The following is a 17,216-nucleotide window of genomic DNA, read 5'->3' on the forward strand; positions in this document are numbered from 1 at the left end:
TTCAAAACCTACATTGCGCCAGCAACAGTTCTCGCATTGGTCAGGAGCCAGGTGCGTCCTCGCGCGACCATTCACACCGTCCCGTCCCTCGCATTGTGCTGGCTGGCTGCTGGGACGCACACCCTCTTCCTCCATAGGCTCCGTTCTAACCCTCGTCTCCAGCTTGCCACCTCTTCCCTCGTCTCCCAGCTTGTGACGTCGCCCGCCCCCCATACGCTCGCTGCAACCCATCCCAGTGTTTCTGTCGCCTGTACATCAGGACCTCTATACCCCCGGCCCCTCCCTCAAAAACCACCCTCCCGCCCAAGCACCGCGTTCGTTCTTGATCCACGATGGGCAACTGCATGTCAAACCCGAGCCAGGAGAACAGCGGACCGGGGAGTGATCGTTCCCGCGAGATCGACAAGCAGCTCAGAGAGGTGGGTGAACCGCGGCATGCTCCCTCCTCCTCGTCCGGACACCGAGCCGGCGGCTGTTGGTCCCTGTACAACCCGTACAACCCGCTGACACTTTTGGACAGGAGGAACGGCGCATGGCCCGCGAGGTCAAGCTCCTGCTTCTTGGCGCTGGCGCCAGTGGAAAGAGCACGGTTCTCAAACAGATGCGATACATCCACTCGCGACCATTCTCGGTCGAAGAGGTCGAGGACTACCGGTGAGTTGTTGTTCTTGTTGCCACCATGAAGGTTTTTGTTTTGGAGGCACATTTCGTAACCACTACTGGCTGCAGCACTGCCGGTGATGGCGTCGACGCGCAGTGACGCAGGGGAGCGCTCGACTCGGATGGCGCTGGACCTCTTCGCAACCCACGCGCTGTTGCGAGACCGCGTGTCCGTGCGGTTTCCTGTTCATGGTGTGTGTGTGGCCATGTGTGGCCCAGGCTTGGCACAATGACGTTGATGGCGTGCCCCCCGGAACAGGGGGTGGGGGTTAGGGGACTTTTGTGTGGTGACAGTGGACAATGCGGTTCTGGTCGTGAGCGAAATGTGGCTAACGCACACGTGTGCAGCAAGATTGTCTTTTCCAACATTGTCGGTGGCATGCGTGCCATTATCGACGTGATGGACGCCGAGGACATGGCAGTGGCGCCGGAGAACAGGGTGTACATTGCGTTGGTCGACAATGAGATCGCCATCAACACCGGCGACGCGTTCCCGATGCACTACTACCGGGCACTGAAAGCACTGTGGACCGACCCAAACGTGCAAGTGTGCTGGTCTCAGGCGTACCGGTTTGCTCTGCAGGAGAACATCCCTTAGTGAGCTTGGGCGTTGAGTACTCTGATGCAAGCTGACCACGTTGACAGTTTCTATTCCGACCTGGAACGCTTATTCCGGCCCGACTACACACCTAGCCGCGACGACATCCTCCGTGTCCGCACCAAAACCACAGGCATCAGCGAGACCCGCTTTGAGATCCGTGACATGGTGTTCCGTCTCTTTGACGTCGGCGGCCAGCGCAGTGAGCGGAGAAAATGGTACGTACGCCACACTCTCTTGTTGTTTCGAATGCTGTTCTGACCTGGGCGCAGGGCATCATGTTTCGAAAACGTCACCAGCATCATATTTCTCGCCTCGCTGAGCGACTACAACTCGTGCATCATCGAGGACGCCGAGTCGAACGGAATGCTCGAAGCCTTGATCCTCTGGGAATCCATTCTCAACAGCCACTGTGGGTGTACAACGGTCTTCATCAGCACACCCGCTCACGCACTCAGGGTTCTACAAGTCATCACTGATCCTGTTCCTCAACAAGGCTGACCTCCTGCGGGAGAAGCTCAAGAGCGAGACACAGCAGGTGGTCACGAGCTTCCCAGACTTTGACGGCGCGCCGTTCAACTTCAACGACGCCATCGAGTTCTTCAAGTTCAAGTTCCGTTCAGTGAACCGCAACCCAAACAGGGAGGTTTACGTGCAGTGAGTAGCCTCTCGTCGCAGGGAGGGACTTTGAGCTGACTGGCAGTGTTACCACTGCGACAGACAGCGCCCAGCTCAAAGTAGTCATGGCTGCGGTCACTGACACTATTGGTGAGCTAGTATGTTGCCCATTCGAAGCTGACGAAAACCAGTGCGCAACTCTCTGCGCGACATGGCGATCCTGTAGTGGGCGAGAAGGGGCACATTTCTTTTTGTATATATTCTTAATCATTCTGGCGACGAGGCCGCCTGAGGGCGATGTGCAGTGGGATATGATAGATACTGCTCGTCTCACGGTCCAAGGAAAGGGCTTGGCCTGCGAGCTCGGCCATCATACCAGGACGCCACTGACCAGCCACTCCGGGCCGGTAATGGTGGGGATGTAGACATTATTACCGGATATACAAATGCATTAGGATACAAAGGATACAATGCTAAATAATTTATTGCCCGCTTGGCTGGGCACACACAGTGTGCGTCACAGCTGACGGCCGAGAGCGAGTGACGACCCGAGTTTCAATTCCACCCACTTGTTCTCATCTCCCATTGTCATCTTCGTCGGCTCAGGCCTCACTGCCCCATTCCCCCCTCCCCCCCCCCCCCGCTACTTCTTGCGCTCCTTCTCCCACCCACCTGCCCTTACCACCAACCACTCCTACACTCGTTTACCTCGTCTTGTGGACTAGTCATCCACCAACCGCTTTCACTCGTGGCGTCCTCGGCTTTCCGACTTTACTCGCAACTTGTCGCCTTCCCGACTCACTTTCAGCAGCGGCTTTGAACACACAAAGCCTCTCACACTACGTCGCCTATGACACCGCCAGCGCTCTGCTAGCCTCGTCACAGTCATCTTCAACTGCACTCTTCCCGGCCCGAGCCGCACGTTCGCCGTTGCCGGACCTCGTCCATCCCTGTCCAACCATCCAACCCACGTTTTAACCTGCCTATCCCCTACCTATCCCCTACCCACGTCGCGACCATGGGCTGCCTCCCGTGCATGGCCCTCAATCCAGAGGTGACGGCCCTCAACGACTGCTACCCGCCTCCCAAGGAGCTCGTCAAGGCTGCGCCCGAGTTCCAGCCCCTGTCGCAAGACCTGAGCAAGCTCACTTACACGGCCACCAACAAGCCGTCGTCGCTGGCAAAGATCGGCGATGAACTCGAGAAGCGCGTCACGCGCGAAGCAAAGGGCAGCAGTGGTGGTTATCCCAAGAGCCGCGCGTGAGTTTGATGTTGACGTGACGGAACGCCTGCCGGACCGTTCTTCGGTACCCCAGGAGGAGACAGGCATATGGCGCGCTGCGGCGCTCGACCAGCCAGCCTCCTCGTCCACCTGCGTTGGCCCCAACTTTTTTTTCGAGGTGATGCTGACCTGACATCTCAGCTCGCTGCTCATCTCGCTGCGTATCCTGCAAAAGCTGTTGACCGAGTGCAAGCGTGACATTGGGCTGTTTACGCGCCAGACGATGCGCATGATCAGCGCGTCCCTTGATGTCAAGGTGTACCAGACCAACAACACGGATCTCGAAGTGGTGTCTCGCGCGGCGTCGTGCTTTGTGGCGTTTGCGACATACACGGATGGCGCGTCCATCGGCGTCGACGACTCGCTCACCCACTCGTACCTCTCGTTGCTGTCCAAGTTTGCCTCGCTGGCCACGTCGCACCCCTCATCGGAAAAGCCCGACGTCGAAGAACAGAGCCGCGCGCGGCTTATCGGTCTGTCGGCGCTGAGCGGCGCCGCAAACTCTGAAGCCGTGTTCTCGTCCTCGGTCGAGTTCCCCCGCCAAGTCAACGTCATTGTCCCGGCCCTTTTGTCGATCCTCGGCGAGGCCCCGCTCGCCGAGCTCAAGGTCACGTCCGCGAGCGTGACCACCGGCGAGCCCGTCTCGCCATACTTCCACGAGGTGGTCGCCGGCGGCCTGCCCCCCGGTCCCCGAACGGACCGCCGCGCCCCGTCGCTGCAGGAGCATGTTCCGGGCGAGAAGGGCCCGTCCAGCGAGGACGTCTACTCGGCGGCCTTTAGGTGCCTGTACAACCTCGTCTCCGAGTGCCAGAGCAACCAGGCCGAGCGGGTGCTTGACGTCGTGTTCAACTTCTTTGACCGCCACGGATGGCAAGACGTCGAGCGCTGCTGCTGGATCACAGAGCGCATGACTGCCGCCATGCTCCTCCAGTCGCGTTCGATTGTGCCCACCGCGCTCGTCGACTTGCTCCTCAACATGCCCGACGACGTTCCCCCGACCGCCAAGCACACCACCGTTGTGGCCATGGTGACGACCGTGCTTTCGTCGTCCGTCTCCCTGGTCGGTCTCGGTGTGACGGACATTCTCGCGTCCCTCATCTCGGTCATCATCCGCCGGGTCAGCGTCGACCAGCGCGACGGCCTCATCCCGGCCCTCGTCAACTGTGTGGCATCCCTCGGCACCCACATCTACTACGCCGACCAGATCAACGACATTGTCGAGGAAATCGCCGTCCAGATGGCTGCCATCCCGTCCACGGACCCTGCGCGCCAGGAAATCCTCCGCGTCCTCATCCACTGTATCACGGGTGTCATGTCTGCCGCCGACAGGGGTGACGAGGCCGAGGCCCGCGCCGTGTCGCCTACCTCTGAGTGGCCTGAAAAGTCTGACAAGGGCAAGGGCCCGCAGCTCGAGTCGCCCGCGGTCGAGATTCCCCGTCGCGACCTTGGCCGCCGCAACCCCATTGCCCCCGAGGTGTGGCAGGAGACACTGCCGCTGCTCTGTGAGGCGACCTACCCGGTCCGTGCCGTGTATGCGCGTGCTCTGCTCTTCTACCTCGAGACGGAGATGCCGCGTGACCGCAAGCCCAGGCCCGACGAGCCCAACATTGTTCGTTTCTGCAACGCGCTCCAGGCCGCCATCTACACGCTCGCGGTCAGCTCGCGTCTCGGCGTTGGCGAGCCACTTCCGTCCATGCCTGCCACGCCCAAGGAGGAGATCCTGGAGGGGGGCAACAAGACCCGGTCGTCGACGCCACACAGCATGACCCCGCCCCGTGGGAGCGTCACCTTCAACGTCGTCAGCCCGACCCCGGGTACCGAGACCCCGTCTGGCACCGGCCCCCTGTACGGCAACGGCCTCGGCAACGGCGTGCCCTCGCCGCGTACCTCGATGAGCAACAACGGCTCGGCCTTCCCCGGCACGTTCAACCCGGACATTGAGCGCACCATGTCGCAGCGCTCGACCCACGGCGGCGCGACCCCGCCGCGCAAGCCGCTCCGTGGCGGCCGCCGCGTGTCGCTGCCCCTCAACCGCCTCCTGCAGTCGTCTCCTGAGATCACGTCGTTTGACAACGTCGCCACCCCCTTCGACTACGCCGTCATCCTGCGTATCCTGGACGAGCTGAACAACTGCTGCCCCGTCGCCGCGCTGCTCACCGAGGTGCCGATGCTGCTCGCGCTGGACCGCGACGCCGGGTGCGAGCTCATCCGGCGCAACGCCGGCGCAGCAGAGGACTCGGCCTGGGTCCTGGAACGCAAGCGCGCGTGCCGCGAGACCGCCGCCGTGTCATGGCGCCGGCTCGGCGTGCGCTGGGGCGTGCCCCACGTCATCGAGCTGTCGGACCGCGCCATCAACTCGCTCTCTGAACCCTTCATCGTGCCAGAGTACCGTAACCCGGCCGGCCACGGCATCGAGTTCCGCGACGAGCCCGCGCAGTTTGTGCGCGACAACACCGAGGGCGAGAGCGCCGCGTCGTCCCTGCCGCTCCTGGACGCGACCGAGCTCATCGCCGCATTCAGCGACGCGCCCGCCCCCAAGGCCGCGTCGATGCGGGACGCGCCGTGGCTGCAGGCGCGCTTCAGCGCCCCCTGGTCCGTCGAGGCGGCCATCCGCGAGAGCGTCGAGCGCTTCACGTCCCCCGTGGCCGGCAGCGACAGCGCCGCGGCGGCAACCCTCATGGCCATCCCCAACACGTCGTACCAGTCCCTGGGCCGCCCCGTCAGCCGCGCAGTCGACGTCAGCGACCTGCGCGAGGCGCTCGGCAACGGCGCAGCCGGCAGCGCGGCGGGCTCCATCATCTCCACCAGCCCCAGTACCGGTGCCGCGGGCGGGTTCGGCGCGCTGGGCAGTGGTGGCCACGGCGCTGGCGGCGCCGCTAACGCCGGCAACGCGGGCGCCGTGGGCGCCGTCGCGGGCGAGAAACGCGCCAAGCCAGACGCAAAGGAGATCCTCAAGGAGATCTTCAAGGACAAGAAGCCCAGCAGGGCGTGAGGGGAGGGCCGATCCACACAGCGTGACCCCAGCCAGCGACATGTAGCTGGTGGCCCCCCGCCTCCCCGATTCATGTCGTGTCTTCCTTTCCTTCTTTTTTTTCCTTTTCTTTTGTTGTCAATTAGCATCCCCCCGCACCCCACGCCCCACCATCCCCCACTATCCCACCTCCCCGACCCATTCAGTAATCGTTCTTAGATAGACGAACGCGTTTCCCCTCCCTTGTCCCTTGTCCCTGTCCGTTCTGCGCGCCGTCATATTATGCACCGGATGCCCCCAGCCAGCTGCACGGCGGTCTTGTGCACGTCCCAGTTGTCTTCGATGTCTCTGGCCGGAAAGTTGGTATAGAGCGTTCAACCGCCGGCAGAGTTTGGCTGTGGCGGAGGTGGGGTACTCCACTCTCACTCTTCGGCTCCCACGCCTCGCTTGGTGTCAGTGCACGCCCTCGCCCACGCCCTCGCCCTCGCCCTCGACAACACCCGCAAGTGGCCCATATGGAGGAGCTTGTGACATGCCGTGCTAGAACGCTAAGGGGGGACACAAGACTAATTGAAAACTATGCGGTAGAGAACGACGTGAAAGAGGAGAAAAACGGCGGCATTGCGGGGGGAGACGGAGGTTGGGGACGGTGGGTGGGGGCTTGGGTTTGGGTTGGGGATGGGTGTGGGGGAGGGAAAGGTGACGAGAGACGCCAGGTTTCACTCTGCGCTTAACGACTGGGTGGTTAAAGAGCTCTGAACCGGGTAGGTATCGCCACCTGCTACGCTAACAGGGATGGAGGGTGGTGGGTGGTTGCGGTCCAAAGAGGTGTGGCGCGCGAGAAATTATCGACAAGGCAAGAGGAGGGGCTCGTGTTTATACAGCGCTTTGAGGGTTGCTTGGGTGTTGGGTTTGAATAGTCCGTTTACTCTGTGGCAATATTGTCAGCCATCATCACTGAACACGGAATGATGTAAGTGGCGGCGGCACTATGTGCCTTGCCTTGAGGCAGTACTCACCCTCGGACCAAGTGGTCGAGGCGTGGTTGATGGCCCAGTCGACGGCAAACGTCGAGGCGCGGAGGAACTTCTTGTTGGCATACTTCTTATAGACGTAGACCTTGTCGAACCCTGCCTCGACAAGACGCTCGCACAGCAGGACGGCGGCAGGGACAAGCTGGCGCTCGGTGAAGCCCGAGTAGAAGACAAAGGCGTCGTTCCAGTCGCCGCCGAGCATCTTGCGTGCGAGGTACATGCCGACCGCGGCGATCATGGAGGGCTTGCAGCGGAGGAAGCGGTGGTCGAGGAGGGTGACCTCCATGAGGAACTTGGACAGGGTACGGGTCTGGATGTCATAGTCGTCGGCCTTGGAGATGCGGCGGACCCAAGAGTAAGGCGAGCAGTACTGCGAGACGGTAAAGTCGAGGGTCTGGAGGATGATGCGCTCGCCCTTGAGAATTTCCTCCTTGGTGTAGCCATTCTCGGTCATGTAGACAAACTCGTCGACGCTGGGTGCGAGAATCTCCTCGTACTTGGCGGCGATGAACATGGCCGTGACACCCACAAGCTGGAGCTTGTTGAGCGACACGACACGGACCGAGAGGAAGCGGTCGACAAGGTTGACAGCAATCCAGAGCGTCTCAGGGAGCATGTGATAGCGGAGGTGGACTTGCAACAACCAGTCGATCAGGGTCGTACGCATAGTCCTGGGTAGGGTTGTCAGCTTGCGCTGCAAGGATTGAGGAATGCACATTCCTAGGTGTGCACACATCCGGCACACACGAGCACTCACCACTCAATTTCTGTCTGGTGCTCCATGTACACTGGGCTAGGCATCGTCTGCTTCTGCGAGGAATGTCAGTTTCGTTGTCACAAGAGGTGTTGTTCTGGTTGCAGGGTAGGGAAGACTCACCTCGAGCTCCTCCATGTGGGCAAAAATCTCATCGGCGTACTCGGCGACCATGGTAGTGTCAAAGAGGTCGACGTCGTCCTGGAACACTTCGCGAACAGCCTGGATCTCCTCGAGGCATACACGCTCGTCCTCTTCAGTCATGCGCAGCCAATTGTCCTCGTCATACTCGTCGTCATCAAGAAGGTCGTCGCCCTCAACGTCACTCATGCCACCGAGGGTCGCCTCGTCGTCAAAGTCCACAAGCGAGTCGGGGCCAAAGTCCATGCCGCTAGCCCTGGCGTCGACGTCCATCTCCGAAGCCTCCAGCGCCGCCAAGCGGTCCGCGGCCGACGAGTAGACCGAAGGCTTGGTGCTGCGGTGGGGCATGGTAGCAATGGGGCGGGTCTGCGCAGGCTGCTGCGTGCGAGCCGCAAGCGGCTGGCGAGCCTCCTTGGCCACGGGCTTGCCTGCAATTCTGTCAGCATACCATCATCATGTTTGGGTTGTTTGGTGGGGGTGGGTGGGGGAAGAAGCTCCGAGGGCATCACGCCGTGGGCTTTCTCCCGTCATCCACCATCACCAATCACGCACCAGACTTCTTGGCATCATCAACGGCGTCCTACATCACTGTCAGCATGGGCCCATCAAAGAAGCCGAGAAGAAGAAGAAAAAACGAGGACTTACCCTGGTGTTGGTAACGGCACCGAGAACGTTGCGCTCGCGCTTCACGCCAGCCTTGCCGGCGTCGACCTTGGTGGGCAGCTTGCCAGCGACGACGGCCTTGCCTGCGGCGCGGGCGACGACAGCCTTACCGGCAAACACGCCGTTGGAAGGGACGGCATTCTCGTCGTTGGCACGAGTCGAGCGGGTGGCCACTCGGCGGCCTTGAGTGGGCTGCGAGGGTGTGTCAGTGGGTGTGTACTGGGATATGTATGTGTGGTGGATGTATATACTGCGGACCGATGCAGGAGACTATGGAAGGTGTGGTGATGTACATGCAGGAGAGTGCGAGGGGGGCCAGGCAAGGGATGCACTTACTCGGTTCATGGTGGTGATGGGATGGGGGATGGGTGGGAAGAGAGAGGAGGGTAGTGATGCGTGGGAGCCTAGTGGTTCCAACAGAGAACAAGTTGTGGTGGTGCGAGGTTACCGATCGAGCCCGACCGCAGCGAAGCAGACGGCTGGAGGAACGAGGGGTCGCTTTAGGGAGGTAGAGTCAAGCCGAGGATGATGGGTGATGGCGGAATGTTTGTCCAGAGCTGGACAGACGGCGCTGGTTTGAGAGGCCTGGTGGTTGGTTGTGTGTGTGTGTGTGTTGATGGATGTTTGGGAGACACCAGCAGAGGAGGAGAGAGAGGGGAGTGGATTGGGGTGCCCCTGTGCAAAACGTAACCCTGTGTACGACTGCCTACTTGGATGTTGTCAAACAAGAGGATGTTTGACGGACACGGAAGGGAGAGAGTTGTGTGTTGGGTCTCGCAATAGCTGTGGGAGGCAGCAGGAGGAGAGGGTGGGGGGATGATGGAGAGACAATGGCCGCCGTGAAGGAGGGAGGGGGTATGGGGGAAGGGAGAGTGAGAAGAGAGGGTGAAGGGAGGAGGGGGAGAGACGGGGGGGAGATGTGTGGTGTGTTGATGAGAGAGGAGGAGGTGTGGTTGATGAGAGAGGAGGAGAGAAACAGAGACAGACAGAGACGGAGAGAGAGGGAGAGACAGACCAGACTGTCCGAGTGTTGTGCTCGCTCGCAGAAGCGGCGGTCGGTCGGTCAGGCGGCGGGCAGCCAGGCAGGCGGTGAGAGGCCAAGGGCAGCCAGAGCCAGGCAGCCAGGCAGGCACACCACCACTGCAGGCGGCGGGGGAGACGGCACCAAACACTCGTCTCTCTCTCTGAAAAAGCAGGCGCGCCCAGCCAAAAGAATTGATTCCGTTTCCCCCCCTTCCTTCACCCTGGCTGCTGTTTACACTCCAGAGTCCCCGCCCAGCCCAGCCAGTGCCCACAGCCAGGGAATGCCACCCGACCACAACACTCTCCAGGGCCTTTTTCGCTTACGCTGGCTTGCAATTGTATGGGCCACCACCAACGACGGGGCGGGGTCTATGCATGTGCGCGCAAACATTCTCTGAGACGAGGTGACAGACACCTCTTCCCCTCGGCACTTTGTGTACAGCTGTCTGGTCACAATGGTAACAACGTTCATCTGTCTCTCTCAACGTGTGCGCGTCTGAAACCCTCCTCCTCCTCCTCTTTGCCAGCCATCCCAAACGAAGCATCCAGCCCTCCTTGTCACACACACACACATGTGTCCACACAGCCCAAGTCCGAGTCAGTCACCTTTGTGTTTGTTGCGCGCTATTGAGCTTGGACGCTTGGGGACTCGTCTCAGGACAATTTTCGGGCCTTGGGTGTGTGGACACAAGTCTCATTTGAGCCTCCCATCAAAGTATCAAAAGGGCCAAGGGCATCCGTATTGACAACAGCACACAAAATGAGACCAGAGACAAAAACGTAACAATGGAACAGCTGCAGCTGAACGGGTAGACGGGGTGGTGGGTGTGCCTTGTGTGGTCTCTCTCTGGTCTTTCTCTCGCTCTGTGATCGCGGACGTCGTCTCCAGCCACGGCTGTCGTCTCGTTTCGTGCACGCCCGCCCGCACCAACATGCTGCGTGCTACATGCATTCCGAGCGACACAGACGGAGACTGCAGCACTAGTGGCCGAGTGACGTACTCTTCTCCAAGAGCTACCATTAGCCTGGACACCGTACAGCCTGTACAATGGGCCGGCCACATATGCAAAAGACGAAACGCGGAGACCGGCAGAAGAGACCCCACAACCCCCTCTCGCGGTTGGCGGTTGACAACAATCGTCGTCACTGCTTGCTCTATTCGGCTCAGCACTTCCACTGCATGCTGGACAGGCGAGGAATAAGGGGATTCTGGCACAGCTGTAGAACAACTCCCCCCCAGATGGCCAGATGCATTGGGAGTATGGATAGATTGGTTTGGGCTTGTTTCCGGCAACCACAGGGTTCTCCGCAGTGCCCGACAAGACCGGAGTGCGAGGTCGGCCAGGCTCAGGCCGTGCACGCTGGAGATGTGTGGCTGCACGTCAGTAAAGACGACGAAAGAAGCTGAGAAAACGCCGCCTTGGCGATCGCTGGATCGCTCTCTCGGGGGGAGGAAATTAATTTGGAAGAAGGCGGGGGAGGTGGCAGGGAACGAGAAGACCTTACTATTTACGGCCGCCACCGCCAGAGAGTGTCGAGACAAGAGAGGGTTCAACGAGTAGAGTACATATACCCGTGGCTGAGCACAAGCAAGGCCTCCAACATGCGACGTAAGCATGGCTGGCATGGCACGAAAGCAGCGTGGGCGGCGCGGACCGACGCTGCTCCATTGCTCCACCTGTCGCAGGCGCTAAAAAGGCTGCCGTCCAAAGAAAAACACAACGGAGACCCTGGTCACAACCCACAAGATGTACAGTCTCCCCGCCCCACCCTCTCCCTCCGTACCGCTGTTCTTGCATCCACACACGGGGGGTGTACCTCACTTGGCCAACTCAAACCGCAGCCCGCTATTCTCTCTTGGCTCCGAGAAATACACCACCAGTAACAGAGCAACAGCACGAGGAAATCTCGCGCCTGGTGGCAGGCAGTGTCAATTGACCGTTTTTGGGTCCACGATCACAAACACACAAACCGTTCAAAGCGCATGACATACCCCATGCCACCCCCCACATATACACATACCGCGGCACGGCCATGGCCGCTTTGCTCTTTTCTCGTTTCTCGTGTCTAGGAACGAGCAATCATGCCCAGAATGGCCAGGATACCCGTACCCATGGGCAGAAAGTAGTACTGTATTTACTCACTCTGCAGCGCTTCATTGACAGAGGTACAGAGGGGCCACAGGCCACAGGTCGGCCATTTCTGTGTTGTTTGGGTGCGGCGGAACCGAGAGCCTGGGCCAGCGGCCAGCGGCGGCTGTGCTATATGCCGCTGTGGCAATACGCAATACGCTCCACCGTCTCGTCGATAGAGACACCGACACCGTTTGGCCCGAGCCGGAAGCTCGGAAGTGGCCGAGACGGAATGTAGAGGGACGAGCCAAGAGCCAAGAGTCAAAAGAGTCAGAGTTGTGGCCATGTGTGTACAGAACTCCCCTTTCCCTCTCTACTCCGGAATCTACGGGGAGGAAGAGAGGTGAGATGATGAATGACCGTCCCGCGCTGCATGATGACGAACCAGAGGCACCGCCCCGCGCTCTGATCGTGACGAGATGACATGACGAGACGAGCCAAGCGTGTGGTGGTCGCGACCAAGTGTCGCCTGATCCCCTCTGGCCTCTGGCCATCAGTAGTGGGCAACGTAGAACGGCGCTGGCGACTCACAACTCACGCCGAGTCGTTGCACCAACTGCTGAAACATTCTCCACTCCACTCATCATACCGAGCAATGGGGGTCGAGTCACCTGGTCACACTGCCGTCCCCTGTTGACATGAGCGGGAACATGGTTAACGTGTGCCCATGACGAATGACGCGCACCCCCGTCGCCCATCTGATATGTAAGCCACTGGCCACTGTTTCGCCAGGACACGCTGCTGTACGTGCTCCCACCTCGCGTCGTTTGTTGCATCTCGCGACTGCTCAGGCCAGGTCATGTGCACATGTCTGTCGTCTGTGGATCTGGGGGCAGGAACACACACAGTGGTACAGTGGTGTCGTATAACGGCACGCTGAAACGCTGAAACATTCGCATTCGCCAGTTTTAGCTGATATAATATGACTTTTGGACCGCGAGGGAATATTTGGGTCGTCTTGGGCGCGCGTCTCTTGTCGCTGGGACGGCTGTATGAAACCAAAGCCATGGTGGTACCGTGGGCCAGGCAGCCGTCACGGCCTGGCGGGTTGGGTCGGTGGGTGGTTGGGTCTGCTCGTCATGTCACGTCGTGACTGTGGCGGCAGCGAGGTAGAGGCGGCCATGTCACTCTCAGTTGTGCAAACCAAACCAAACCATAGCAATACCCCTCGCTCGCTCGCTCGTACGTACGATCGATGTGTCACATGTGTTCGCCGATCTGAAACGCCAGTCGGTTGTAACTCGTAGCTCGTCGTCAGGACCCCTCTTGCGAGACCATGTGCATCGGGTTGACGAGCCCAGTGGCGACCTGCTGCGTCTCGTGTCTCTCGAGTTTTTCTGTTTTCGTGAAAGGATCATATACATTCTTCTCTGTCTGTTGCACCCTCTACAACGCAACACTCGACACTACCCCTTTCTCGCCAGTATCGTGCGGCGCGCACACCACTCTCGCTCTTCCCGGACTCTGATGGCGTCCGACAGACGCGCCTGAGCGCCGCAAAGATGACCCCCACGGCGACCGGCAAGCAGGGCCCGCACCACCGCAGGGTCCCACAAGCCCAAGGCCGAGCGCTGCACGCACACCGCGCCGCACCGCACAACTCCTCGACCCGGCCGCCTGGCTGCCCGCCCGCCGCTTAGCGCGAGCGGAAGGTACGGCCCGAGATGGTTTTGCGCTCGGCAGGTGCGGCGTTCTCGGGCTTGGCGCGGTTGAGGACCTTGAGAAACTCGGCGACACGGAAGCGCATGCGCGAGTGCATGTACGCCTTGGAGCACTTGATGTGGTAGTGCAGGTAGTCGCGGAACAGCTGGATGCGCGAGATGGTCTGCAGCGCCTGCGTGGGGTTGGCAAAGTGGCGCGGGGAGAGGACTGCGCGGGGAGGGAATGTCAGCTTGAGTTTGGGCATGCACAGAACCTCGACTCACTAAACGTCACGTAGCCGACGTCCTCGCTCCGCTTCAGTCCGGGGATCTGGCGGATCTCAAGAGGTGGTTCCCTGTTAGAGTACGTGACCTGCGGGGCGCTCTGGAGAGACTGGAGCTTGCGCGCGTCGACAAACTCCTGGAGGAACACCCTGCCGTAGATGCGGTCGGTCTCGTCCTTGAACTCGGTGGAGAAGATGACAGTGACACGGTCGTGGCTGGCGCGGACGAAGATGGCCTCGCCGTCGCGGTAGTTGATGACCTTGAGCTCGCCCTTGGACTCGGTGGGCTGCAGGTCCATCTGCTGGGCGCCCGCCGCGTCCTTGTAGTTGGCCTGGAGCTGCTTCTGCTCCTCAAAGGCGCCGAGGAAGGGCGCAGCGAGAGCGTTGCGCTTGAGCAGCGACAGGTGCGAGACGAGCTCGGCGCGCTCCTCTGTACAGGTGTCAGTGGGAAGGCTAATCGGTAGGTGGTTGGGGCCAGCCAGAGAGGATGTCGCGGAGGTAAAGCCTTCACGAAGCAGAAGCTATTGATTACCTCCAATGTGTCCCTCGGCACAGCCCCAACCAAACGTCCACTCGCACTCACCCTCCGTGGCCGGGAGGCGCTCGAGGTCAATGGCGAGGGAGACGTTGTACTCAAACTCGGTCGACGCCTCGGGAAGAATGTAGCCAGCGTACTGCTGCTCGAGGTGCTGGCGGGCGCCATACTTGAGGAGATCGGGCCAGCACTGGATCGACATGGACAAAACTACCACCGTCTTGGACTCGGGTGTCGAGATGTGGAAGCGCACAGAGTCAAAGTCGACAAACTGAATGTCTGCACGCGATGCCCTAGAGTGCGGGGGGTCAGCTGGATATAATATACCTCATTGGCAGTGTGTGCTGCTGGGGCCCATGGGGATGAGACGTACTTCTGGAAGCGGTCGGAGAGGACATCGCTGATGATGACGTTGTGGGACTCGGGAGTTGTCAGTTGGCTGTGCAGAATGGACTGGAACTGGGTGCCGGCGTAGAATGCTCACCTCCAAGAGGATCATGGTGTGTACCTGCTTTTGATGACGCCGCAGATGAGATAGACGGGAGGAAGGGGGGGAGTAGGATGGAGGATGGATAGAGGAGGACGGCACTGACAATGTGTCGTGTCGGTGCAAGCGGTGACGCTGAGCGTGGACGGCGGCGCGGCCCTGAGCCACTCAGCCCGGCGGATAAACGGGGTGGGCCGAATAAACAACGCCTCCCTTCCCTATGACGGGGGCCTGCCGCGCGCCGGAGACGGCGTACAGTGGCCGTCAGACTGTCAGGTGTCACCCCCCGACGGCGCGGGCCAGCAGCACCGCGCCGCGTACATTTGTTGTGGGATCCCAGTGCATCCCCTCTTCCTCTCTTCCGTTCGTTTGACCGTTGTCTCCCATCAATCTCTCAACCGTCTTGGTCTCGGGCCTGACAATGTCGTCCTCTCCACGCAAGCCAGTAGCCGCAAGCCGCCGTCGCAGCTCGAGCGTGACCAGCGCACTCCGGTAAGTAGTCTGTCTGTGATCTGTCCGCGATCTCTCTCCGGTCTCGTACCTAGCGCGACCCCCGTCATCTGCGTTGGGCGCCGCCCAAGTACCGCCCGCAGACGTCTATACACTGCGAGAACCAAGAGAGCGGGCCCAGCCGTGAAACCAGGTCTTTACCAATATTATCACTTTATTCTGACGCACATCGCAGCCAGGTCCCTCTCAACGAGCACAAGCAGGACAAGTGAGTTGTAGTGCTCGTTTGATAGTCTTCCTGCAGCTCGCTGAGACCGACTCCACAGGATGACTGGCGAGGTCCAGCCCCTCTTTGGGCCTCCGCGCCCACGTACCGCTGACGATCTCCCGGCTCGCTACAACACGCTCGGCTTCTGGGAGGACATTCGCACCGGTCGCTGGATGCTCGTCCCGCGTGAGTACACCTCTTCTGCCACCGTCAGCTCAGACTTTTTGCTGACATTGCAGTGTCGTCGTTCATCTTGATGGTCATCCCTGTCATCCTGTACTGGAACCAGTTCATGCTCATTGACCTCGGCATGATGGGCCCCTTCACCACCAACCCGTTTACGCCGTTCATCTTCCCCTCGCACAAGCTCCCCAACGGCAAGTACGCAATTGGCCTGGGTGACTTTGCGTTCATCGCATACCACATCATCTTCTGGTCGTTTGTCCGCCAGTTTATGACCATCCACGTCCTCCGTCCCATTGCCAAGGCCCTCGGTATCCGTGGTGGCAAGATTATGCGCTTCACCGAGCAGGGCTATGCCCTCTTCTACTTTGGCATGACTAGCATTGCTGGCATTGTGGGTTGATTCCTCCCAGACGTCCACTGACCCACCAGTACGTCATGCGCGACCTGCCCACATGGTGTAAGTTTTCGGTTTGCCACAGTGTGGAGCTCGTTGCTCACTCTTCGCGCAGGGTACAAGACTGAGAACTTTTGGATCGGCTACCCCCACGAGGAGATGACCCTCGGCCTCAAGCTCTACTACCTCCTCCAGGCAGCTTACTGGTGCCAGCAGACCATCATCCTCGCGCTCAAGATCGAGAAGCCCCGCAAGGACTTTACAGAGCTTGTGCTGCACGTGAGTGGAGATGAACAACCGTGTGTGGTAGGGGGACCCAGCGCTGATCTTTCTTTACCAACAGCACATCGTCACGCTGTGGCTCGTCGGATGGAGCTACTTCCTTTCGGTAAGAGCTACTCCGTGGATATTTGAGCTCACCATCACAGCTCACCTACATCGGTGTCGCCATCTTCCTGACCATGGACATTTCGGACGTTTTCCTCGCGGTGAGTTCATCTTCGCAAACGTGACCGAACTGACAGTTCCCAGCTCGCCAAGTGCGTCAACTACGTGAGCGAGCCTGCCTCGAACCCCTTCTTCGCCGTCTTTGTCGGTGTGTGGAGCTACTTCCGCCACTACCTCAACCTGTGGATCCTCTACTCGGTGTACACCGAGTTTGACCTCATCCCCAACGTGTACGACTCGTTTGAGCCTTGGGCGGGCCGCTGGATGGTTTGGTGGTGAGTAGCTTTGACGACAGTTGATCCCAGGCTCACTCCCCTCCAGGATGAAGTGGCAGATCTTTGTCCCCATCTTCCTTCTCCAGCTCATCAACTTGTTCTGGTATTTCTTGATCTGGCGTATTCTCTTCCGGTGAGTAGACGATGATCGCGATCGCGACCTCCGGCAGCACACAGCAGACGTTTCTGACACTCGGGCTCCAGCATTGTGTTCCTCAAGGTCACCAAGGACGAGCGGTCCGACGACGAGGACGAGGACGACGTCGACGAGGACGCGCCCAAGCAGGTCGGACAGGCCGACAAGGCCCAGTAATCGGGGGGATGGAGGATGGAGGATGGAGGAGGCGCGTAGAGAGCGGTAGCGCGAAGCGAAA

At 60.0% G+C, this 17,216-nt stretch overlaps 5 protein-coding genes across 5 annotated transcripts; 3 read left to right on the forward strand and 2 right to left on the reverse strand.

The window, feature by feature from the left end:
* Positions 1–332: 332 nt before the first annotated feature.
* Positions 333–2,102, forward strand: EHS24_007504 (uncharacterized protein; the record flags this gene model as incomplete). Its single annotated transcript, XM_028622863.1, has 8 exons — positions 333–419; positions 521–654; positions 1,009–1,257; positions 1,306–1,476; positions 1,531–1,670; positions 1,717–1,915; positions 1,962–2,026; positions 2,068–2,102. 8 exons carry the CDS (start codon positions 333–335, stop codon positions 2,100–2,102), a joined length of 1,080 nt encoding a protein of 359 aa, XP_028476756.1.
* Positions 2,103–2,894: 792 nt separating this feature from the next.
* Positions 2,895–6,150, forward strand: EFR3 (plasma membrane localization protein; the record flags this gene model as incomplete). The annotated part of the gene is made up of 2 exons (XM_028622864.1): positions 2,895–3,136; positions 3,300–6,150. The coding sequence occupies 2 exons, from the start codon at positions 2,895–2,897 to the stop codon at positions 6,148–6,150; spliced, it is 3,093 nt and encodes a 1,030-aa protein (XP_028476757.1).
* Positions 6,151–7,054: 904 nt separating this feature from the next.
* Positions 7,055–9,066, reverse strand: EHS24_007506 (uncharacterized protein; the record flags this gene model as incomplete). Its single annotated transcript, XM_028622865.1, has 7 exons — positions 7,055–7,059; positions 7,149–7,834; positions 7,921–7,973; positions 8,041–8,486; positions 8,611–8,638; positions 8,704–8,913; positions 9,058–9,066. 7 exons carry the CDS (start codon positions 9,064–9,066, stop codon positions 7,055–7,057), a joined length of 1,437 nt encoding a protein of 478 aa, XP_028476758.1.
* Positions 9,067–13,512: 4,446 nt separating this feature from the next.
* Positions 13,513–14,834, reverse strand: EHS24_007507 (uncharacterized protein; the record flags this gene model as incomplete). The annotated part of the gene is made up of 5 exons (XM_028622866.1): positions 13,513–13,745; positions 13,802–14,230; positions 14,384–14,628; positions 14,709–14,755; positions 14,820–14,834. 5 exons carry the CDS (start codon positions 14,832–14,834, stop codon positions 13,513–13,515), a joined length of 969 nt encoding a protein of 322 aa, XP_028476759.1.
* Positions 14,835–15,243: 409 nt separating this feature from the next.
* Positions 15,244–17,155, forward strand: EHS24_007508 (uncharacterized protein; the record flags this gene model as incomplete). Its single annotated transcript, XM_028622867.1, has 11 exons — positions 15,244–15,314; positions 15,508–15,540; positions 15,599–15,726; positions 15,780–16,117; positions 16,156–16,183; positions 16,236–16,399; positions 16,464–16,508; positions 16,549–16,608; positions 16,652–16,842; positions 16,889–16,975; positions 17,047–17,155. The coding sequence occupies 11 exons, from the start codon at positions 15,244–15,246 to the stop codon at positions 17,153–17,155; spliced, it is 1,254 nt and encodes a 417-aa protein (XP_028476760.1).
* Between the last annotated feature and the right edge of the window lie 61 nt (positions 17,156–17,216).

Source organism: Apiotrichum porosum (genome assembly GCF_003942205.1).
Source record: "Apiotrichum porosum strain DSM 27194 chromosome Unknown scaffold_5, whole genome shotgun sequence".
Lineage (NCBI taxonomy): Eukaryota > Fungi > Basidiomycota > Tremellomycetes > Trichosporonales > Trichosporonaceae > Apiotrichum > Apiotrichum porosum.